This window comes from Tinamus guttatus, unplaced genomic scaffold (genome assembly GCF_059628265.1).
Source record: "Tinamus guttatus ecotype Peru unplaced genomic scaffold, ASM5962826v1 Tinamus_guttatus_pri_ptg001817l, whole genome shotgun sequence".
Taxonomy (NCBI): Eukaryota; Metazoa; Chordata; class Aves; order Tinamiformes; family Tinamidae; genus Tinamus; species Tinamus guttatus.
The window spans coordinates 1-23,383 of record NW_028290351.1 but is presented as its reverse complement, the minus strand read 5'-3'; the positions used below and the strand labels follow the sequence as shown (position 1 = coordinate 23,383).

The 23,383-nt window shown below is 63.1% G+C and overlaps 1 protein-coding gene, 1 long non-coding RNA gene and 1 pseudogene across 3 annotated transcripts; all 3 read right to left on the bottom strand.

Moving 5' to 3' along the window:
- Nucleotides 1-1,580: 1,580 nt before the first annotated feature.
- Nucleotides 1,581-6,715, bottom strand: NAA40 (N-alpha-acetyltransferase 40, NatD catalytic subunit). Its single transcript, XM_088539543.1, has 7 exons — nucleotides 6,596-6,715; nucleotides 6,454-6,506; nucleotides 6,290-6,385; nucleotides 4,538-4,696; nucleotides 3,824-3,907; nucleotides 1,861-1,938; nucleotides 1,581-1,722 (listed from the first exon to the last, which is right to left on the bottom strand). The coding sequence occupies exons 1-7, from the start codon at nucleotides 6,632-6,634 to the stop codon at nucleotides 1,581-1,583; spliced, it is 651 nt and encodes a 216-aa protein (XP_088395669.1). The 5' UTR covers nucleotides 6,635-6,715.
- A 5,593-nt stretch (nucleotides 6,716-12,308) lies between these two features.
- LOC148590040 (serine/threonine-protein kinase MARK2 pseudogene) lies at nucleotides 12,309-15,699 on the bottom strand (annotated as a pseudogene). Its single transcript, XR_015914378.1, has 3 exons — nucleotides 15,689-15,699; nucleotides 13,767-14,155; nucleotides 12,309-12,367 (listed from the first exon to the last, which is right to left on the bottom strand). The product of XR_015914378.1 is annotated as a serine/threonine-protein kinase MARK2 pseudogene (transcript).
- Nucleotides 15,700-16,925: 1,226 nt separating this feature from the next.
- Nucleotides 16,926-20,855, bottom strand: LOC148590039 (uncharacterized). Its single transcript, XR_015914377.1, has 3 exons — nucleotides 20,758-20,855; nucleotides 18,514-18,540; nucleotides 16,926-16,992 (listed from the first exon to the last, which is right to left on the bottom strand). It is a non-coding gene; the product is annotated as an uncharacterized LOC148590039 (long non-coding RNA).
- Between the last annotated feature and the right edge of the window lie 2,528 nt (nucleotides 20,856-23,383).

The window sequence follows — 23,383 nt, the reverse complement described above, 5'->3', positions numbered from 1 at the left end:
CCCCGGTACCGGTTCCGGTTCCCCCCCCGCCCCCCGGGTCTCACCGCGGGCCCCAGCGGCTGCTGCGGCGGCCCCGACACGAGGCCCCGGCGGGGGGGGGGGGCCGCGGAGCAGCGCGGCGCGGAGCAGGCGGGCGGCGGGCAACATGGCGGCGGCGCGGACGTCACTTCCGGCGGCGGCGGCGGGGAACGGCGCTCGGCCCCGCCCCGCGTTACGTCACGCGGGGCTCGTGGCCACGCCCCTCCTCTGTTGACCACGCCCCTCCGTTTGCCCCGCGCCGGCGCGCTGGGGAGGCCACGCCCACCTGCACATTGACCCCGCCCCTACTCAGGGGAGCCCGGTTAGACCACGCCCCCTCCCCCTTGACCCCTCCCTTAGTCCTGGGCCCCGCCCCCTCCCTTAGACGCCCCCTTTAAGCCTCGCCCCCTCCCTGGCCCCGCCCCCTTCCAAGTCCTGGCCCCGCCCCTCCTCCGTGCCCAATTTTAGCCCCGCCGCCCCGCGGGCTCGACCCCGCCCCCTTCCTTCTTGGCCCCGCCCCCTTGTCAACAAGCCCCGCCCCCAAATGAGCCCCAGGCGTCGACAAAAGTGTCTTTATTGGCAACGTACAAAGAAACCGGTGCAAAAAACGGGGAAATTGGGGACGTCGGGGAGGGGAGGCTCCGCGTCGAGGCCTCCCTGTAAAAAAGGGGCAAAAACTGGCAAAAATAATAATTAAAAATAAAATAAACCCCAAAATTCCCGGGGTGGGGGGGGTGGGTTTGTCCGGGAAGAACCCGGCAGCGTCTCCCGAAATGGCGGCGGCCGCACGAGGGGCCGCGAAATGGCGGAAGTGACGGCGCCCTGAGGAAGAGGAGGAAGAGCGGAAAGGATGAAGAGGAGGAGGAGGAGGGGAGAGAAAGAGGAAGAGGAGGAGGAGACGGTGATGAGAGGAAAGGAGGAGGAAGAGGAGGAGGAAGAGGAAGGATGAAGACGAGGAGGAGGAGGAGGAAGGAGGAAGAGGAGGAAGAGGAGGAAGGATGAATATGAAGAGGAGGAGGAGGAGGGATGAAGAGGAGGAGGAAGGAGGAAGAGGAGGAAGAAGGAGGAAGAGGAGGAGGAAGGAGGAAGAGGAGGAGGAAGGAGGAAGAGGAGGAGGAAGGAGGAAGAGGAGGAGGAGGAAGAGGAGGAGGAGGAAGGAGGAAGAGGAGGAAGGAGGAGGAAGAGGAGGAGGAAGAAGCAGAAAGAGGAGGAGGAAGGAGGAGGAGGAGGAGGAAGAAGAAGAAGGAAGAGGAGGAAGAGGAGGAAGGAGGAAGAGGAGGAAGAGGAGGAGGAAGGAGGAAGGAGGAGGAAGGAGGAAGAGGAGGAGGAAGGAGAAAGAGGAGGAGGAAGGAGAAAGAGGAGGAGGAAGGAGAAAGAGGAGGAGGAAGAAAATGAAGTGAGGAAAGATGAGGAGGATGAAGATGAGGAAGAGGAGGAGGGAGATGAGGAGGAGGAGGAGGAAGATGAAGAGGAGGAGGATGATGATGAAGAGGAGGATGATGATGATGAAGAGGAGGAAGATGAAGATGAGGAGGAGGAGGAGGCCGGGGGGGACGAAGGCCTCAGCGGCAGCAGCCCCCGCAGCGGCCGCCGGGGGGGGCGGGGCGGCTCTCGCCGTAGCGCGTCCGGCGACTCAGGATCTCGTAGCAACAGTCGTCGCCGCAACAGCCGCCCGCGCCGGGTGACGAGTCGTCAACGTCGAACCTGCGGAGAGACACCCCGAAACGGGCGAAAACACCCCAAAACGGGTGAAAACCACCCCAAAACGGGCGAAAAACACCCCAAAATGGGTGAAAAACACCCCGAAACGGGTGAAAAACACCCCGAAACGGTGTCACCTACTGCAGCGCGTCCTTGAAGAAGTGGTAGGCGCCGTGGTTGTGCTTGAACACCGTGAGCATGACCTTCTTCATCTGCGTGCTGCGGGGACAGGCGGCCGCGCTGACGAGACGGGGCTAACGAGGCGCTAACGAGGACCGCGCGGGGTGGGGGGGGGCTAATGAGGAGCCTATGGGGCTAATGAGGAGCCTATGGGGCTAATGAGGAGCCTAATGAGGGACCAAGGAGGGGGGAACCCAATGGAGGAACCCAATGATGGAACCAAATGGAAGAGCCCAATGGAAGAGCCGGCCATGGCACCTAACGAGGCGCCTAATGAGGCGTCTATGGGGGCTAACGAGGCCCCTAACGAGGCACCGTGGGGCCTAATGAGGAGTCCAGCATGGGGAACCCAATGGAAGAGCCCAATGGAAGAGCCCAACAAGGAACCCAATGGAAGAACCCAACGGAGCAGCCAATGAAGGAACCCAATGATGGAACCCAATGGAAGAGCCCAATGGAGGCGCCTAACGAAGCACCCGGGCTGTGGAGACTAATGAGGAGCCTACAGGGGTTAATGAGGAGCCTAACGAGGGACCACGGGGCCTAACGAGGAGCCTGGAGTGGGGAACCCAATGGAAGAATCCAATGGAGGAGCCCAATGGAGGAACCCAATGGAAGAGCCCCATGGAAGCACCTAACGAGGCGCCTAAAGAAGCGCCCGGGCTGTGGAGACTAATGAGGAGTCTATGGGGGCTAACGAGGAGCCTAATGAGGGACCACGGGGCCTAATGAGGAGTCCGGAGTGGGGAACCCAATGGAGGAGCCCAATGGAAGAGCCCAATGGAAGAGCCCAACAAGGAACCCAATGGAGGAACCCAATGGAAGAGCCCAATGGAAGAGCCCAATGGAGGTGCACAACGAGGCGCCTAACGAAGCGCCCGGGCTGTGGAGACTAATGAGGAGCCTACGGTGGCTAACGAGGAGCCTAACGAGAGACCACAGGGCCTAACGAGGAGCCTGGAGTGGGGAACCCAATGGAAGAGCCCAACAAGGAACCCAATGGAAAAATCCAATGGAAGAGCCCAATGGAAGAGCCAATGGAGGAGCCCAATGATGGAACCCAATGGAGGGACCCAATGGAAGAGTTGGCCATGGTGCCTAATGAGGCGCCTAACAAGGCACCCAGGGGATGAAGCCTAATGAGGAGCCTACGGGGGCTAACGAGGAGCCTAACGAGGGACCACGGGGCCTAACGGGGAGTCCGGCGTGGGGAACCCAATGGAAGAGCCCAATGGAAGAGCCCAACAAGGAGCCCAATGGAAGAGCCCAAAGGAAGAGCCCAATGGAGGCACCTAACGAGGCGCCTAACGAAGCACCCGGGCTGTGGAGACTAATGAGGAGTCTACGGGGGCTAACGAGGAGCCTAATGAGGGACCACAGGGCCTAACGAGGAGCCTGGAGCGGGGAACCCAATGGAAGAGCCCAACAAGGAATCCAATGGAGGAGCCCAATGGAGGAACCCAATGGAGGTGCCTAACGAGGCCCCTAACGAAGCGCCCAGGGTGTGGAGACTAATGAGGAGCCTACGGGAGCTAACGAGGAGCCTAACGAGGGACCGCGGGGCCTAACGAGGAGCCTGGAGTGGGGAACCCAATGGAAGAATCCAATGAAGGAGCCCAATGGAGGAACCCAATGGAAGAGCCCCATGGAAGCACCTAACGAGGCGCCTAACGAAGCACCCGGGCTATGGAGACTAATGAGGAGCCTACGGGGGCTAATGAGGAGCCTAACGAGGGACCGCGGGGCCTAACAAGGAGTCCGGCGTGGGGAACCCAATGGAAGAGCCCAATAGAAGAGTCCAATGGAGGAGCCCCAATGGAGGCACCTAACGAGGCGCCTAACGAAGCACCCGGGCTATGGAGACTAATGAGGATCCCACGGGGGCTAACGAGGCCCCTAACGAGGCCGCTAACGAGGGCGGTACCTGTTGGCCACCAGCTGCAGGATCTGGAGCAGGAATTTGCCCAGCCCTTTCCGCCGCACTTTGCTCTCCAGCTGCACCTCGTAGCTGGGGGAAAAAGAGGGAAAAACGGGAAAATATCAGTTTTTTGGGGAAAAAAGAGGCCGGATCGGGGCTGGTTTTGGGGGAGAAAGCGCCTGGATTTGGCACTGTTTTTTGGGGAAAAGTGGCTGGATCTGGGGCTGTGTTTTGGGGAGAAAGTGGGTGGTTCTGGGGCTGTTTTTGGAGAAGAAAATGGCTGGATCTGGGTTGTATTTTGGGGAGAAAGCAGCCGGATTTGGGTGTATTTTGGGGAGAAAGCAGCCAGATTTGGGCGTATTTTGGGGAGAAAGCAGCCAGATTTGGGCGTATTTTGGGGAGAAAGCAGCCGGATTGGGGCATATTTTGAGGAGAAAGCAGCCGGATTGGGGCGTATTCTGGGGAGAAAGCAGCCGGATTTGGGTCTGTTTTGGGGAGAAAGCGGCCGGATTTGGGCGTATTTTGAGGAGAAAGCAGCCGGATCCGCGGCCGTGTTTTGGGGAAAAAAGTGACCGGATCCGGCCGTGTTTTTCCGGAAAGAAACCGCCCGAATCCAGCGCCGCGTTTTGGGTTGGAAACAAGCGAATCCGGCCGCGTTTTGGGTTGGAAACAAGCGGATCCGGCCCCGTTTTGGGACGAAAAAGCAGCGTTTTTACCCACCAGTAGAGAACCTCGTCGCCGCACTCGACGTCGAAGCGGAAATGGGAGAAGGCGACGGGGCCGGATCCGGAATCCCGGGCCAGGAGGTACCAGGCCCGCTCGTCCGTCAGCTCTTCCCGCTTTTCCCGGTCTTTCCAGCCCCACTCGCTCTGCTCGTACCTGTTCCGAGGGAACGGCCCCCGCGCGGTTCATCCCGGCGGGAAAACCGGGAATTTCCCCGGCCCGCTCCCAATCGGCCGCGGAAACGGGGAGGGTTTTCCGCCGCTCCGGGGGGTTTTGTTGCTGGAATGGTGATTCCCGGAGGTTTTCCGCCCCGGAACGGCCATTCCCAGGGGTTTTCCGCCCCGGAACGGAAATTCCCGAGGGTTTCCAGCCCCAACACGGTGATTCCCGGGGGGGTTTCCTCCCCGGAATGGCGATTCCCAGGGGTTTTCCACCCCAGAATGGTGATTCCCAGGGCTTTTCCGCCCCGGAACAGCAATTCCCGGAGGTTTTCCTTCCCGGCACGGCCATTCCTAGGGTTTTTCCGCCCGGAACGGTGATTCCCGGGGTTTTTCTGCCCCGGAACGGAGATTCCCAAGGGTTTTCCTCCCCAGCACGGCCATTCCCAGGGTTTTTCCGCCCCGGCACGGTGATTCCCGGGGGTTTTGGCACCGGAACGGTGATTCCCGGGGGGGTTTTCCTCCCTGGAATGGCGATTCCCAGGGGTTTTCCGCCCCGGAACGGCCATTCCCGGGGTTTTCCGCCCTGGAACGGCAATTCCTGGGGGTTTTCCGCCCCGGAACGGCCATTCCCGGGGTTTTCCGCCCCAGAAGGGCGATTCCCAGGGTTTTCCGCCCCAGAACCGCAATTCCCGGGGGTTTTCCTCCCCAGAACAGTGATTCCCGGGGTTTTTCCACCTTGGAACAGTGATTCCCAGGGGTTTTCCGCCCCGGCACGACAATTCCCAGGGTTTTTCCGCCCCGACACGGCCATTCCCGAGGGTTTTCCACCCCGGAAAGGCAATTCCCAGGGGTTTTCCTCCCCGGCACAGTGATTCCCGGCAGTTTTCCTCCCCAGAAAGGTGATTCCCGGGGGTTTCCTCCCGGAACAGCCATTCCCAGGGGTTTCTGGCCCCAGAACAGTGATTCCCAGCGGTTTTCCTTCCCGGAACGGCAATTCCCAGGGTTTTCCCGCCCCGGAACGGCCATTCCCAGGGTTTTCCCGCCCCGGAACGGCAATTCCCGGGGTTTTCCACCCCGGAACGGCGATTCCCAGGGTTTTCCTTCCCAGAACGGCAATTCCTGGGGGTTTTCCACCCCGAAACGGCCATTCCCAGGGTTTTCCTTCCCGGAACGGCAATTCCCGGGGGTTTTCTGCCCCAGAACGGCCATTCCTAGGGTTTTTCCGCCCGGAACGGCGATTCCCGGGGGTTTTCCACCCCAGAATGGTGATTCCCAGGGCTTTTCCTCCCCGGCACGACCATTCCTAGGGTTTTTCCGCCCGGAACGGAGATTCCCGGGGTTTTTCTGCCCCGGAACGGAGATTCCCGAGGGTTTCCGGCCCCAGAACGGTGATTCCCAGGGCTTTTCCACCCCGAAACGGCCATTCCCAGGGTTTTCCTTCCCGAAACGGCAATTCCCGGGGTTTTTCTGCCCCAGAACAGAGATTCCCAGGGTTTTTCCGCCCGGAACGGAGATTCCCGGGGTTTTCCCGCCCCGGAATGGCCATTCCCGGGGTTTTCCCGCCCGGAACGCTGTTGCCGGCACTCACAGCGTCTGCATGTTGTTCTTGGTCAGCTCGAAGGCCCAGTCGACTGTAGCGGGATCCAGGCGCGACACCCGCGTGCACTCGATGGACACGCAGAGCCTGCGGAAAAGCGGGAATTCTGAGCGGGATGCGGGCGCCGCCGGGGCCGGAACGCCGCCGTTCCTCACCCGTTCCGGTCGTATCGCTTGAAAACGGGAAACGCTTCCAAGGGATCCTCGAGCTGCGGAAAACGGGAGAAAAAACCACGGAATCCAACGGGAAAAGGGGATTCCCGCGCTTCCCGGGCGGAATTCCCGGGATAACGCTCACCTTGTTGGCCGCGTCCACCTTGGCGCACACGGCGTCCATGGCCGCCCGCTCTTCCAGGCGTTTCTGCTTCTTTTCCTTGGCTTTGCTGGATTTTCTCTGCAACGAGAGGATTCCGGGAATGCCGGGAATGCCGGAGCGCCCCTTTTCCACGCCGTTTCGGAGCGTTCCGGGCTGAAATCCGGGAAAACGGAGCCGGAAAAAGGGCATTCCCTGCACCGGGATGAGTCGGTTTTATTGGAAGCGGAGCAAAAGGCAAGGACAAATTTGGGGGAAAAACAGGGAAAAAGGCACTCCGGAGGGTGGGAAAACCTCGGAATGGGCATGGATCATGGCAGGACGGGATGGTTTTCCCGGTGCAAAAAAAAAAAACATGGATTCAAGAGATCCTGCCATTCATTTTTCATCCGGAATGAGTGTTGCCCAAATCCTGGTGGATAACAAGTTGGGAATTCCACTTTTTCCTATGGAATAACGGAGCAAAGTGAAGGGAATCCGGCAGCGCCTCCTGCTTCCCGTTCATCCCCAAAGCGGGAAAATCCATCGGGAAGCGGAATTCCCGCTCCAGCTTCCCGGCAATGAGGTGGGAACCGAAGCAAATGGGAACGACCGGGATTATTTTCCTTATTTCCACGCAGGATCCAAGAGTCGATCCCAAAGTTGGGAATGTCCGGACGTATCCGACGGCTCCTCCCTCGGACGCGGCGGCTCCAGGTTGTTTTTTTATTATTATCCAGTAAAAATGAAGCGGCGTTTTGGGCCACTTTCCCCAAATTTGATGTATTTTAAGGAAATTTCAACGTCGGCAAAGAGGTTCCGGATCCGGCAGCGCGGAGCAGCTCCGGATGCGCATGGAAAAACGGATCCCTCGGTGTCACCTTGTCCCCAAAATGTGAGTCAAGGGGATGCTTTTTGCGGGAATTTTTGTGGGAATTTTTGCGGGAATTTCAGTGGGAATTTTTGCAGGAATTTTGCGGGAATTCTGGCGGGAGCCGTGCTGGGAATCGGGACGATCCTCCCTCTGGCTGCGGAACCGTCCTGGCTGGCGGCGTTCCAGGGAAACGGAAGCGTTTGCGGCTCCGGAATGAGGTCGGAACGGTGCTTTTTCCCGCCGGGATGCGCCGTCCCGCCGGGAATTTCCTCCAGGATGCTCCATTCAGCGCCCAAACCCTCTCCCAAGGAATTCCCGTTTCCGCTCCTTTTTCCAGCCGTTTTTCCCGGATAATTCCCGTTTCCGCTCCCGTTTCCGGCCGTTTTTCCTGGGTAATTCCCGTTTCCGCTCCCGTTTCCAGCTGTTTTTCCCGGGTAATTCCCGTTTCCGCTCCCGTTTCCGGCCGTTTTTCCCGGGTAATTCCCATTTCCGCTCCTGTTTCCAGCCGTTTTTCCCGGGTAATTCCCGTTTCCGCTCCCGTTTCCGGCCGTTTTTCCTGGGTAATTCCCGTTTCCGCTCCCGTTTCCAGCCGTTTTTCCCCGATAATTCCCGTTTCCGCTCCCGTTTCCGGCCGTTCTTCCCGGTTCCGACGCCGCTCGTCCCCGCGTCACCCCCCGCTTTTCCCAACAAAATCCTCCATTTCCGGCGGCTCCGCGGCCGGATCCTTCCGGACGCGACCCCGGAATCGTGGGGACACCCGGGAACCTCCAAAACGCCCCAAAACGCCCCAAATTCCCACCCAGAGCGCCCCAAAAAGCCGCTTTTCTCCCCAAAACCCTCTCGATTCGGTGCCCAAAATCGCAGCCCCCAGGGGACCCCAAAACCCCTCAAATTGTCACTAAACGGCCCCAAATTCCCCCTTCCCCCTCAGCGCCTCCCCCAGGACCCCCCAAAGTGCCTCAAATTCCCCCAAAATTCCTCTTTATCCCCCCAAACTTGTCCTAATCCCCCCCAAATTTCCTGTATCCCCAAAACACCCCCTAAAACCCCCCAAAACCCCCTAATGCCCCCCAATTCCCCCCAAAATGGCCCCTAATACCCCAAACTCCCAATTCCCCCCAAAACGCCCCCAAACTCCCCCCGAAACCCCTAAAACCCCCCAATTCCCCCCAAAACACCCCAAACTCCCCCTAACCCCCCCCACCTCCCCCTTAGTGCCCCAAAACCGCCCAATTCCCCCCTAAAACGCCCTCCCCGCCCCCCCCCGCCCGGAGCCGTCCCCCTCCCTTTACCTCAGCGCCCGCCGCCCCCGAAAACCCCCGATTTCCCCCCAAAACCGCCCCCGGCCCCCTCCCCCACGCGGCCCCGCCCCCCTTCACCCAGGGCCTCCCCCCGCCCCCAAAATCGCCTCCTCTCACCCCAAAACTGCCCCCTCCCCCCCCCGCGCGGCCTCACTCACCCCCATCGCGGCGGCGGGGGGGGGGCGGCCGCCCCGCGCGCCACTGCGCATGCGCGCCGCGGGGGCGGGGGGAGCGAGGCCGCGTTGGCGCATGCGCCCCGGCCGCAGGGGAGGGCCGCGCGCTGATTGGCTGGCGCGGCGCGGGCGGCCACGCCCACGCGCAGGGGGAGCCGCGGCCGCCCCCGGGGCCGCCAGCCCCGCCCCCTCGGGCTGGAGGCCCCGCCCCCTCTGGCTGGAGGCCACGCCCCCGGCTCTGGAGGCCACGCCCCCTCTGGCTGGAGGCCACGCCCCCTCGCGCTGGAAGCCCCGCCTCCCGCTGGGCTGCCGTTGGGGGGGTGTTAATAAAGGTGGTTTAGGAAGCGGGAACGGCGGGATGTACCGGGAACAGCGGGAATATGGGGATGTACCGGGAACACTGGGATGTATCGGGAACACCGGGAACACCTGGATATACTGGGAACACCCGGATGTACCGGGATGTACTGGGAACACTGGGAAGTACTGGGAACACCAGGATGTACCAGGAACACCGGGAACACCTGGATATACTGGGAACACCGGGATGTACCGGGATGTACTGGGAACACTGGGAAATACTGGGAACACCAGGATGTACCAGGAACACCGGGAACACCGGGATATACTGGGAACACCGGGATGTACCGGGATGTACTGGGAACACTGGGAAGTACTGGGAACACCGGGATGTACCGGGAACACCGGGAACACCTGGATATACTGGGAACACCGGGATGTACCGGGATGTACTGGGAACACTGGGAAGTACTGGGAACACCGGGATGTACCCAAAACACCAGGATGTACCGGGAACACCAGGATGTACCGGGATGTACTGGGAGGAGTGGGATGTACCGGGAACATTGGGATGTATCGGGAACACTGGGAACACCTGGATATACTGGGAACACCCGGATGTACCGGGATGTACTGGGAACACTGGGAAGTACTGGGAACACCGGGATGTACCCAAAACACCAGGATGTACCGGGAACACCGGGATGTACCGGGATGTACTGGGAACAGTGGGATGTACCAGGAACACCAGGAACACGGGGATGAACCGGGAACATTGGGATGTATCGGGAACACTGGGAACACCTGGATATACCAGGAAACACTGGGAACACCCAGATGTACCAGGAACACCGGCAGCAGGGGGATGTCTTGGGAACACCAGGATGTACCGGGAACACCGGGATGTACCGGGAACACTGGGATGTACCAGGAACACTGGGAACACCGGGAAGGGCGCTGGGAGACACCCAGGGTGCCGCGGGGGGGGACTGGGATGGGCTGGGATGAAACTGGGAGCAGGGGGGGGATTGGGATGCGCTGGGAGGGGGACTGGGATGCAATTGGGAACACCGGGATGCGCCTGGAAGCGCTGGGGATGCGCGGGGGGGGCTGGGATGCACCCGGGAACACTGAGGGGCACTGGGAATTCTGGGATGCACCGGGGGGGGCACTGGGAATTCTGGGACACACCCGGGGGGGCACTGGGAATTCTGGGATGCACCGGGGGGGGCACTGGGAATTCTGGGACACAGCCGGGGGGGGCATTGGGAATTCTGGGATGCACCGGGGGGGGGGCATTGGGAATTCTGGGACACACCCGGGGGGGGCATTGGGAATTCTGGGATGCACCGGGGGGGGGGGCATTGGGAATTCTGGGATGCACCGGGGGGGGGGGCATTGGGAATTCTGGGACACACCCGGGGGGGGCACTGGGAATTCTGGGACACACCCGGGGGGGGCACTGGGAATTCTGGGATGCAATGGGGGGGGGGCACTGGGAATTCTGGGACGCAGCCGGGGGGGGCACTGGGAATTCTCGGATGCAATGGGGGGGGGCGCTGGGAATTCTGGGACGCAGCCGGGATGGGGGTGGGGGGCACTGGGAATTCTGGGATGCACCGGGCGGAGCCAGGGAAAAACTTTCTGGAAATTTTAATCTAGAACCTGGAAAATCTCCAGCGGGGGGGGGGGGGAGGGGGGGGACACCCCGAGTGACCCCCCCGCCCCCCCCCCAGGGTGACAACAACCCCCGGGGTCACGTGATCCCCCCCCCCCGAGGTTTGTACAGCCCCTCCCCCCCCCGAGGGGCCCAGGCGTCCGGGGGGGGGGGGGGGGGTTCAGCAGGTCAAGGGGGGGGGGGATCCCCGCGGGTGGGGGAGGGGGGAGGTGACGTCAGCGGGTCCCCCCCCCCGCCCCCCCCCCCCCGGAGCGGGGGCTGTTCCTGAGTGAGGGGGGGGCCGGGAGCCCCCTAAGGCTCCGGGATGTCCCCAGGGGGGGCCCTGGTGTCCCCAAGGGGGGACAGGGGGGGCCCGGGGGGTCCCCAGGGTGGGGGTGACACCCGGGGGGTCCCCAGGGGGCGCTGGGACATCCCGGGTGTCCCCGAGCCCCCCCGTGTCCCCCTAAGGCCCCGGGACGGCCCCGCGTTTGGGGACGTCCCCGTGTCCCCGTAAGGCTCCGCGATGTCCCCAGGGGGAGGGGGACACCCGGGACGTCCCCATCGTTATCCCCGCAAAGTCCTGATTTGTCCCCTAAGGCCCCGGTGTCCCCTCGGCGCCGTCCCGTCCTCGACGTCCTCTTGGCGCCGTCCCCGGCGACGACGTCCTCCGGTCCCGTCAACGTCCCCAACGTCCCCAACGTCCCCAAGGCTCCGACGGGGCCGAGCGGCGGCTCCCGCGCAGCCAAGGGCCCAACTCTTGGTCAACGACGGCCGAGGGACCAACCCGTGGTCAACGATGGCCAACGGGTCAACCATGGCCAACGGGTCAACCATGGCCAACGGGTCAACCATGGCCAACGGGTCAACTCTTGGTCATGACGGCCAAGTTGTCAACCCTTGTTTAACCAAGGCCAAGTTGGTCAACTCTTGGTCAACGATGGCCAACGGGTCAACCATGGCCAACTGGTCAACTCTCGGGCAACCAAGGCCAAGCGTCCAACTCTTGGTCAATGATGGCCAAGTTGTCAACTCTTGGTCAACCAAGGCCGAGTTGGTCAATTCTAAGTCAACCAAGGCCAACTGGTCAACTCTTGTTCAACCAAGGCCAAGCGCCCAGCTCTTGGTCACCGATGGCCCAGTTGTCACCTCTTGGTCAATCACAGCCAACTCTTGGTCAACCAAGGCCAACTGGTCAATTCTGGGTCAATGATGGCCAAGTTGTCAATTCTTGGTCAATCACGGCCAACTCTTGATCAACCAAGGCCAAGTGCCCAACTCTTGGTCAACCCAAGCCAAGTCCTCAATTCTGGTTCAACCAAGGTTAAGCGCCCAACTCTTGGTCACCGATGGCCCAGTTGTCACCTCTTGGCCAAGCAAGGCCAAGTTGGCCAACTCTTGGTCAATCATGGTCAACTCTTGTTCAACCAAGACCAAGCGCCCAACTCTTGGTCAATGATGGCCAAGTTGTCACCTCTTAGTCAACCATGGCCAAGTCTTGGGTCAACCAAGGCCAAGTTGCCGACTCTTGTTCAACTCTTGGTCAATGATGGCCAAGCTGTCACCTCTTGGTCAACCAAGCCCAACTCTTTGTCAACCAAGGCCAAGTTGGTCAACTCTTGTTCAACCAAGGCCAAGTTGGTCAATTCGAAGTCAACCAAGGCCAAGCGCCCAACCCTTGGTCACCGATGGCCCAGTCGTCACCTCTTGGTCAACCATGGCCAACTCTTGGGTCAACCAAAGCCAAGGTGTCAACTCTTGTGCAACCAAGGCCACGTGCCCAACTCTTGGTCTACGATGGCCAAGTTGTCACCTCTTGGTCAACCAAGGCCAAGTTGGTCAATTCGAAGTCAACCAAGGCCAAGCGCCCAACTCTTGGTCAACTGTGGCCAAGTTGTCACCTCTTGGTCAACCATGGCCAACTCTTGTTCAACCAAGGCCAAGTTGGTCAATTCAAAGTCAACCAAGGTTAAGCGCCCAACTCTTGGTCACCGATGGCCCAGTCGTCACCTCTTGGCCAAGCAAGGCCAAGTTGGCCAACTCAAAGTCAACCAAGGCCAACGGGTCAACTCTGAGTCAACCAAGGCCAAGTTGTCACCTCTTGGTCAACCACGGCCAACTCTTGTTCAACCAAGGCCAAGTTGGTCAACTCTACGTCAACCAAGGCCAAGTTATCAACTCTTGGTCAACGACGGCCAACTCTTTGTCAACCAAGGCCAAGTTGTCAACTCTTTGTCAACCAAGGCCAAGCGCCCAACTCTCGGTCACCGACGGCCCCATCGTCACCTCTTGGTCAACCAAGGCCAAGTTGGTCAATTCAAAGTCAACCACGGCCAACTGGTCAACTCTGGGTCAATGATGGCCAAGTTGTCACCTCTTGGTCAACCAAGGCCAAGTTGGTCAATTCAAAGTCAAGCAAGGCCAAGCGCCCAACTCGTGGTCAACGATGGCCAAGTTGCCACCTCTTGGTCAACCAAGGCCAACTCTCAGTCAACCAAGGCCAAGTTGGTCAATTCAAAGTCAACCAAGGCCAACTGGTCAACTCTGAGTCAACCAAGGCCAAGCGCCCAACTCTTGGTCACCGATGGCCCAGTCGTCACCTCTTGGTCAATCATGGTCAACTCTTGTTCAACCAAGTCCAAGCGCCCAACTGGTGGTCAACGATGGCCAAGTTGTCAATTCTCGGTCAACCACGGCCAACTCTCAGTCAACCAAGGCCAAGTGCCCAACTCTTGGTCACCGATGGCCCAGTCGTCACCTCTTGGTCAACCAAGGCCAAGTTGGTCAATTCAAAGTCAACCAAGGCCAAGTTGTCACCTCTTGTTCCACCAAGGCCAAGCGCCCAACTCTCGGTCACCGCCGGCCCCGTCGTCACCTCTCGGCGTCGCCGGCGCTCAGAGCTTGAGCTCGTTGGCCACCTTGGACGCGATGTTCTTGAAGGCCACGGAGGTGCCGGCGACGCGCTTGAAGCGGACGCCGTTGAGCGCCAGGCGCGGCAGCTTGCACACCTCCATCTCCCACTGCGCGAAGGCGGCGTGGCCGGGCGCGCCGTGCGCGCACAGCAGCACGAAGCGCTCGCGCGGCTCCGCGCGGCACCCGTTGGCGTCCAGCACCTTGCGGATCTCGCGCAGCATCTCGTGCGGCTCCAGGGCGCTCGTGGTCCTCATGCTCCACGTGAAGCGCAGCGAGCGCGGCTTGGCGGCCGCCGCCGCCGAGGAGGAGGAGGAGGACGAGGAGGAGGCGGGATCCGGGGTGGACGGCGGCCTGGGGGGCGGCAAAGGGGACGTGGGGACATCGGAGGGGACATGGGGACATCAGAGGGGACGTGGGGACCCCAAAGGGGTCCTGGAGACCTCAGAGGGGACGTGGGGACCTCGGAGGGGACCCCAATGGGAACATGGGGACCTCGGAGGGGTCCTGGAGACCTCAGAGGGGACGTGGGGACCTTCAAGCAGACCCCAAAGGGGACGTGGGGATCTTGGAGGGGACCCCAATGGGGACGTGGGGACCTCAGAGGGGACGTGGAGACCTCAGAAGGGACGTGGGGACCTTGGAGGGGACGTAGGAACCTCAAAGGGGACATGGGGACCTCAGAGGGGACATGGGGACCTCAGAGGGGACGTGGGGACCTTCGAGCAGACCCCAAAGGGGACATGGGGTCTCGGCGGGGACGTAGGAACCTCAAAGGGGACATGGGGACCTCGGAGGGGACCCCCAAGGGGACGTGGGGACCTTGTAGGGGTCCTGGAGACCTCAGAGGGGTCGTGGGGACCTCAGAGGTGACATCAAAGGGGACACGGGGACCAGAGGGGACCTCGGAGGGGACGTGGGGACCTCAGAGGGGACCACAATGAGGACGTGGGGACCTCAGAAGGGACATGGGGACCTCAGAGGGGACGTGGGGACCTTGGAGGGGACCCCAATGGGGACATGGGGACCTCAGAGGGGACGTGGGGACCTCAAAGGGGACGTGGGGACCTCAGAGGGGACCCTGGAGCGGACGTAGGGACCTCAAAGGGGACGTGGGGACCTCAGAGGGGACTTCAGAGGGGACGTGGGGACCCCAAAGGGGATGTGGGGACCTCGGAAGGGACATGGGGACCTCGGAGAGGTCGTGGGGACCTTGGAGGGGACCTTGGAGGGGACATGGGGACCTCGGAGGAGATCCCAATGGGGACGTGGGGACCTCAAAGGGGACATGGGGACCTCGGAGGGGTCCTGGAGACCTCAGAGGGGACACGGGGACCTCAGAGGGGACCCCAAAGGGGACATGGGGACCTCGGAGGGGACGCGGGGACCTTGGAGGGGACCTTGGAGGGGTCCTGGGGACACTGAGGGGTCTTGGGGACATTGAAGAGGTCTTGGGGACCTTGGAGGCGACGTGGGGACCTCAGAGGCCTCATGGGGACCCCAATGGTGTCACGGGTGTCATGGGCACCCTGGAAGTGTCACGGGGACCCCGCGGTGTCACCGGGACCCGGGGGTGTCACCAAGACCCCAGGGGTGTCCTGTGGTGTCACCCCCCTAGGGTGTCCCACGGTGTCACAGGGACCCCAGGGTGTCACTGGGCCCCCGGGGGTGTCCCATGGTGTCCCTGTCCCCGTGCTGTCCATGTCCCCGTCCCCATGGTGTCCCCATCCCCCTTCCCGCAGTGTCCCCATCCCCCCGGTGTCCCTGTCCCCATGGTGTCCCCACAGTGTCCCTGTCCCCGTGTTGTCCCTGTCGTGTCCCCATCCCCTCGATGTCCCTGTCCCCGCCGTGTCCCCGTCCCCATCATGTCCCTGTCCCCCTCCCCACGGTGTCCCCATCCCCGCAGTGTCTCCACGGTGTCCCCACAGTGTCCCTGTCCCCGTCCCCATCCCCGCAGTGTCACAGGGACCCCATGGTGTCCCTGTTCCCATGTTGTCCCCGTGTTGTCCCCATCCCCGTCCCTTCGGTGTCCCCGTCCCCGCGGTGTCCCTGTCCCCACGGTGTCCCTGTCCCTGTCCCCATCCCCGCGGTGTGCCCACGGTGTCCCCACAGTGTCCCTGTCCCTGTGGTGTCCCCGCGGTGTCCCCATCCCCGTCCCCGTGGTGTCCCTGTCCCCGCAGTGTCCCCATCCCCGCGGTGTCCCCATGGTGTCCCCTCGCTGTCCCTGTCCCCTGTCGTGTCCCTGTCCCTGTCCCCACAGTGTCACAGGGACCCCAGGATGTCCCTGTCCCCACGGTGTCCCCACCCCATGCTGTCCCTGTCCCCGTCCCCACGGTGTCCCTGTCCCCGTGTTGTCCCTGTTGTGTCCCTGTCCCCGTCCCCATGGTGTCCCCATGGTGTCCCCACAGTGTCCCTGTCCCCATGGTGTCCCTGTCCCCATGCCCGCAGTATCCCCATGGTGTCCCCGCGGTGTCCCCGTCCCCATGTTGTCCCTGTCTCCATGTTGTCCCTGTCGTGTCCCCATCCCCGCGGTGTCCCCACAGTGTCCCCACAGTGTCCCTGTCCCCATGGTGTCCCTGTCCCCGTCCCCCCAGTGTCCCCATGGTGTCCCCGCGGTGTCCCCGTCCCCATCCCTGTCCCCGTCCCCATGTTGTCCCTGTCCCCTCGGTGTCCCCGTCCCCGCGGTGTCCCCATGGTGTCCCCACAGTGTCTCTGTCCCTGCGGTGTCCCCATGTTGTCCCCGTGTTGTCCCTGTCCCCTCGGTGTCCCCGTCCCCACAGTGTCCCTGTCCCTGTCCCCGCGGTGTCCCCATGGTGTCCCCACAGTGTCCCTGTCCCCGTGTTGTCCCTGTCCCCTCGGTGTCCCCGTCCCTGCGGTGTCCCCATGTTGTCCCCGTGTTGTCCCTGTCCCCGCGGTGTCCCCACGTTGTCCCCGTGCTGTCCCTGTCCCCACAGTGTCCCCACAATGTCCCCGCCCCCGCGGTGTCCCCATGTTGTCCCCATGTTGTCCCTGTCCCCATCCCCACGGTGTCCCCACGTTGTCCCCGTGCTGTCCCTGTCCCCACGGTGTCCCCACAATGTCCCCGCCCCCGCGGTGTCCCCATGTTGTCCCCATGTTGTCCCCTCGGTGTCCCCGTCCCCGCTGACCTCGGCGCCTCCAGCCGCTCTTTGCTCTCGGGCTCGTGCAGGTTCCTCGGGGACAAACGGGGACAAACGGGGACCAGGTCAGCGGGGAGGGGACACGGGGCCACCGGGGCCACCCCCGCCCCTCCCCCCGCCGGGGGGGACACAACGGGGGACACGGGGGGGGGGACACGGGGACAGACGGACAAACAGCCACAGCCGGGGGGAGGGGGACATGCGGGGGGGGGGGGGCCGTGTCCCCAAGGTGTCCCCGGGGTGTCCCCAAGGTGTCCCCAGGGTGTCCCCAATGTCCCCAGGGTGTCCCCAATGTCCCCAATGTCCCCAAGGTGTCCCCAATGTCCCCACGGTGTCCCCACGGTGTCCCCAATGTCCCCAAGGTGTCCCCAGGGTGTCCCCGGGGTGTCCCCAAGGTGTCCCCAGGGTGTCCCGAATGTCCCCAGGGTGTCCCCAAGGTGTCCCCAAGGTGTCCCCAGGGTGTCCCCAATGTCCCCAAGGTGTCCCTAGGGTGTCCCCAATGTCCCCAGGGTGTCCCCAGTGTCCCCAAGGTGTCCCCAGGGTGTCCCCAGGGTGTCCCCAATGTCCCCAAGGTGTCCCCAATGTCCCCACGGTGTCCCCGATGTCCCCAAGGTGTCCCCAGGGTGTCCTCGGGGTGTCCCCAAGGTGTCCCCACAGTGTCCCCAATGTCCCCAGGGTGTCCCCAGGGTGTCCCCAAGGTGTCCCCAATGTCCCCAGGGTGTCCCCAGGGTCCCCAGGGTCCCCCTAGGGTGTCCCCAGGGTGTCCCCAATGCCCCCAGGGTGTCCCTGGGGTGTCCCCAGGGTGTCCCCAGTGTCCCCAAGGTGTCCCCAGGGTGTCCCCAATGTCCCCAGGGTGTCCCCAGGGTGTCCCAGGGTGTCCCCAATGTCCCTAGGGTGTCCCCAGGGTGTCCCCGGGGTGTCCCCAAGGTGTCCCCAGGGTGTCCCCAATGTCCCCAGGGTGTCCCCAGGGTCCCCCTAGGGTGTCCCCAGGGTGTCCCCAGTGTCCCCAAGGTGTCCCCAGGGTGTCCCCAATGTCCCCAAGGTGTCCCCACGGTGTCCCCAATGTCCCCAGGGTGTCCCCAGGGTGTCCCCAAGGTGTCCCCAGGGTGTCCCCAATGTCCCCAAGGTGTCCCCAGGGTGTCCCTGGGGTGTCCCCAAGGTGTCCCCAGGGTGTCCCCAGGGTGTCCCTAGGGTGTCCCCAATGTCCCCAAGGTGTCCCCAGGGTGTCCCCAGGGTGTCCCTAGGGTGTCCCCAGGGTGTCCCCAATGTCCCCAGGGTGTCCCCGGGGTGTCCCCAAGGTGTCCCCAGGGTGTCCCTGGGGTGTCCCCAAGGTGTCCCCAATGTCCCCAAGGTGTCCCCACGGTGTCCCCAATGTCCCCAGGGTGTCCCCAGGGTGTCCCCAAGGTATCCCCAGGGTGTCCCTGGGGTGTCCCCAAGGTGTCCCCAGGGTGTCCCCAGGGTGTCCCCAATGTCCCCAAGGTGTCCCCAGGGTGTCCCCAAGGGGGGGTGGCCCCGGGGGGGGTCCCGCATGCGTGGGGGAGGGGCAGCTCCTACCTTCTGGCGAACCTGAAAGACAGATTTCTGTGGGAGAGAGAGAGGGTGTCCCCAAGGGGTCCCCAATGTCCCCAAGGTGTCCCCAAGGGGTCCCCGGGGTCCCCAATGTCCCGAGGGTCCCCAAGGGGTCCCCAATGTCCCCAAGGGGTCCCCAAGGTGTCCCCAATGTCCCCAGGGTCCCCAAGGGGTCCCCAATGTCCTCAAGGTGTCCCCAATGTCCCCAAGGGGTCCCCAATGTCCCCAAGGTGTCCCCAAGGGGTCCCCGGGGTCCCCAATGTCCCGAGGGTCCCCAAGGGGTCCCCAATGTCCCCAAGGGGGTCCCCAGGGTGTCCCCAATGTCCCCAGGGTCCCCAAGGGGTCCCCAATGTCCTCAAGGTGTCCCCAATGTCCCCAAGGGGTCCCCAATGTCCCCAAGGTGTCCCCAAGGGGTCCCCGGGGTCCCCAATGTCCCGAGGGTCCCCAAGGGGTCCCCAATGTCCCCAGGGTCCCCAAGGTGTCCCCAATGTCCCCAAGGTGTCCCCAAGGGGTCCCCAATGTCCCCAAGGTGTCCCCAGGGTGTCCCCAGGGTGTCCCCAAGGTGTCCCCAATGTCCCCAAGGTGTCCCCAGGGTGTCCCCAAGGGGTCCCCAATGTCCCCAGGGTCCCCAAGGTGTCCCCAATGTCCCCAACCCGCGTGGCCCCAACCTGCCTGTCCCCTGCTGTCCCCAGTGTCCCCTGCTGTCCCCAACCCGCGTGGCCCCGGCTGTCCCCAGTGTCCCCAGGATCCCCAACCCGCATGTCCCAGTGTCCCCCAATGGTCCCCTGCTGTCCCCAGTGTCCCCAACCCGCATGTCCCCTGCTGTCCCAGGGTCCCCTGCCGTCCCCGGTGTCCCCAACCTGTGTGGTCCAGTGTCCCCGGTGTCACCAACCCGCCGTAACACACATGTCCCCTGCTGTCCCCAACCCAGCATGGCCCAGTGTCCCCTGGTGTCCCCAGTGTCCCCAACCCGCCGTGTCCCCACCCCCCCCACACTGTCCCTGTCCCCAGGCTGTTGGGTCCCTGTGTCCCCCCCCCCCACCGGGGTTGTCACATTCGCAGCACAGGGAGGGGACACGGGGGGACACAGGAGGACATGGGGGGACACAGGGGGGACATGAGGGGACAACGGGGGATAATAGGGGACAATAGGGGACACAAGGTAACCCCGAGGGGACACGAGGGGACATGAGGGGACAATAGGAGATAATAGGGAACAATAGGGGACATGAGGCACCCTGAGGGGACACAAGGGGACAGCAGGGCACACAGGGAGACATGAGGGGACACGAGGGGACACAGGGGGACACGAGGGGACAACAGGGGGACACGAGGGGACACGGGGGGACACGAGGGGACATGAGGGGGACACGAGGGGACAACAGGGGGACATGAAGGGACACAAGGGGACACAGGGGACACGAGGGGACAACAGGGGGACATGAGGGGACACGGGGGGACAATAGGGGGACACAGGGGGACACGGGGGGACACGGGGGACAATAGGGGGACACAGGGGGACACGAGGGGACAATAGGGGGACACGAGGGGACACGAGGGGACAATGGGGGACACGAGGGGACACGAGGGGACAATACGGGAACACGGGGGGACAACAGGGGAACACGAGGGGACATGAGGGGACAATGGGGGACACGAGGGGACAGGAGGGGACAATAGGGGGACACAGGGGGACAGGAGGGGACAATAGGGGGACACAGGGGGACATGAGGGGACATGAGGGGACACGAGGGGACACGAGGGGACAATAGGGGGACACGGGGGGACAATAGGGGGACACGGGGGGACACGAGGGGACAATAGGGGGACACAGGGGGACATGAGGGGACATGAGGGGACACGAGGGGACACGAGGGGACAACAGGGGGACACGAGGGGACACGAGGGGACATGGGGGGACAATAGGGGACACGGGGGGACAACAGGGGAACACGAGGGGACATGGGAGGACACGAGGGGACAATAGGGGGACATGAGGGGACACAAGGGGACACGGGGGGACACGAAGGGCAATAGGGGGACACGAGGGGACACAAGAGGACAATAGGGGAACACAGGGGGACAACAGGGGGACACGAGGGGACACGAGGGGACAACAGGGGACACGAGGGGACAATAGGGGGACATGGGGGGACAATAGGGGACAATAGGGGACACGAGGGGACAAGAGGGGACAATAGGGGACACCGGGGCCGCGGCCCCCCCCACCTGCGCACGAACTTGGACGTGAACTTGCTGAAGAGGCTCCCGGGGGGGGGGGGCGGGGGGCGGCCGCGGGGGGGGGCGCCGGGGACAGGGACGTCCCCAAGGCCGGGGGGGGGGGGGTCCCGGCGGAGCTGCCCCGCGTGGAAGGTGCTGCGGGCGGCCACCCCCCGCGGGAAGCCACCGCCAGGGCCACCGGGGCCACCAAGGCCACCAAGGCCACCGCCGAGGCCACCGATGCCACCGCCGCCGATGCCACCGCCGATGCCACCGACGCTGTGGGCGGACGGGGAGGCCACCGGGAGCCGCGCGGGGGGGGCGCTGGGGACAAGGACAAAGGGGGGGGGTCAGGGGGACACATTGACCCCCCCCCCCACCCCGGTCTGGGGGGGTTGAGGGACAATTGGGGACAATGGGGTGGCCGGAGGGACCTTCGATGGCCCCGAAACCCCCTCGAATCCCCCCCCCGGGACCCCAAAATCCCCCTGAAACTGCCCAGGATGCCCCAAATCCCCCCTAGGAACCCCCAGATCCCCTCGAACTCCCCCCGAGAACCCCAAATCCCCCCAAAATCCCCTCGAATCCACCACGGAACCCCCAAAATCCCCCCCCAGCCCCACAAAATCCCCCCGAAATCCCCCTGAATCCACCCCGGGAACCCCAAATCCCCCCAAAATCCCTCAAATCCCTCCCGGGGCCCCCAAATCCCCCGAAAACCCTCCAGGACTCCCCATGTCCCCCCTGGGAACTCCCAATTCCCCCCGAAATGCCCCCAAATCTCCCAGGAATCCCCAAATTCGCCTAAATGCCCCCAAATCCTCGCAGTCCCCCCTCAAAATCCCTCGAATCCCCCCAGAACCCCCCAGATCCCCCTGAATCCCCCCAGAATCCCCTCAAATCCCCTTAATCCTCCCCCAAAACCCCTCAAATCCCCCCAGGAACCCCCAAATCCCCCCAGGATCCCCTGATTCCCCCAAAATCCACCCAGGACCCCTCAAATCTCGATTCTCCCCCAATCCCCCCAGATTCCTCCCAAGTCTCCCTTAATCCCCCTTAGGACCCCTCAAATCCCCCTGAATCCCCCAAAATCCCCCTGGACCCCCCAAATCCCTCCCAATATCCCCAAATAACAAGAATCCCCCAAATCCCCCCAGGACCCCCCAATTCCCCCCAAATCTCCCTTAAGCCCCCCTAGAACCCCTCAAATCCCCCGAATCCCCTAAAATCCCCTCGGGACCCCCCAAATCCCCCCCAAATTCCCCCCAAATCCCCCCATTTCCCCCCAAATCCCCTCAAAATCCTCCCAGGACCCCCCAAATCCCCCATTTCCCTCCAATTCCCCCCGAATCCCCCCAGATTCCCCCAATTACCCCCAAAACTCCCCATTTCGTCCCAATCCCCCCCAAATTTCCCCCAAATCCCCCAGATTCCCCTATTTCCTCCCCGAATCCCCCCAGGACCCCCCAAATTCCCCCATTTCCCCCTGAATGCCCCCCAAAATCCCCCCAGGACCCCCCAAATCCCCTCAATCCCCCCCAAATCCCACCAAATCCAACCAAAATCACCTTGGGACCCCTCAAATCCCCCAATCCCCCCAAATTCCCCCAAATCCCCTCAAAATCCCCCAGGACCCCCCAAATCCCCCCAATTTCCCCCCAAATCCCCCCAGGATCCCTCAAATTCCCCCCAAATTCCCCCAATTCCTCCCAAATCCCCCTGAATCCCCCCAATCCCCCCCATTTCCCCCCAATCCCCCCAAATCCCCCCATTTCCCCCCAAATCCCCCCATTTCCCAAATTCCCCCCAAATCCCCCCATTTCCCCCCCAATCCCCCCAAATCCCCCCATTTCCATCCAAATCCCCCCATTTCCCCCCAAATTCCCCCCAAATCCCCCATTTCCCCCCCAATCCCCCCAAATTCCCCCATTTCCCCCCAAATCCCCCCAAATTCCCCCATTTCCCCCAAATTCCCCCATTTCCCCCTAAATTCCCCCATTTCCCCCAAATCCCCCAAATCCCCCTAGGACCCCCCAAATCCCCCCATTTCCCCCCAAATCCCCCATTCCCCCCAAATCCCCCAAATCCCCCAAATTTCCCCCCAAATCCCCCATTTCCCCCGAATCCCCCCAAATCCCCCCAAATTCCCCCCAAATCCCCCCATTTCCCCCTGAATCCCCCCAAATTCCCCCAAATCCCCCCATTTCCTCCCCAATCCCCCCAATCCCCCCATTTCCCCCCAAATTCCCCCAGGACCCCTCAAATCCCCCCATTTCCCCCTGAATCCCCCCAAATCCCCCCAAATTCCCCCCAAATCCCCCCATTTCCCCCCAAATTCCCCCCATTCCCCCCCCCTCTTGCCTGGGCCGGGCGGGGCCGTCTCCGGGGGGGCCCTCGGCGGGGGGGGGGGGCTCCGGGGGGGGCCCTTCGGGGGCTGGCGGCTCCGCGGGGGGGAGGGGCGGCCGGAGGGGGCGGGGCCGCTGCGGGGGGGGGGGGAGGGAGGGGGGGTCAGTGGGGGGGGGGGGAACCCGGGGGGGGGTCTGGGAGGTGGGGGGGGCTGGGGGGGGTCCGGGGGGGGGATCCATCATGGGGGGGGGGGGGGTCACACGGGGGGGTCCCGGGGGGGGGGGCTCAG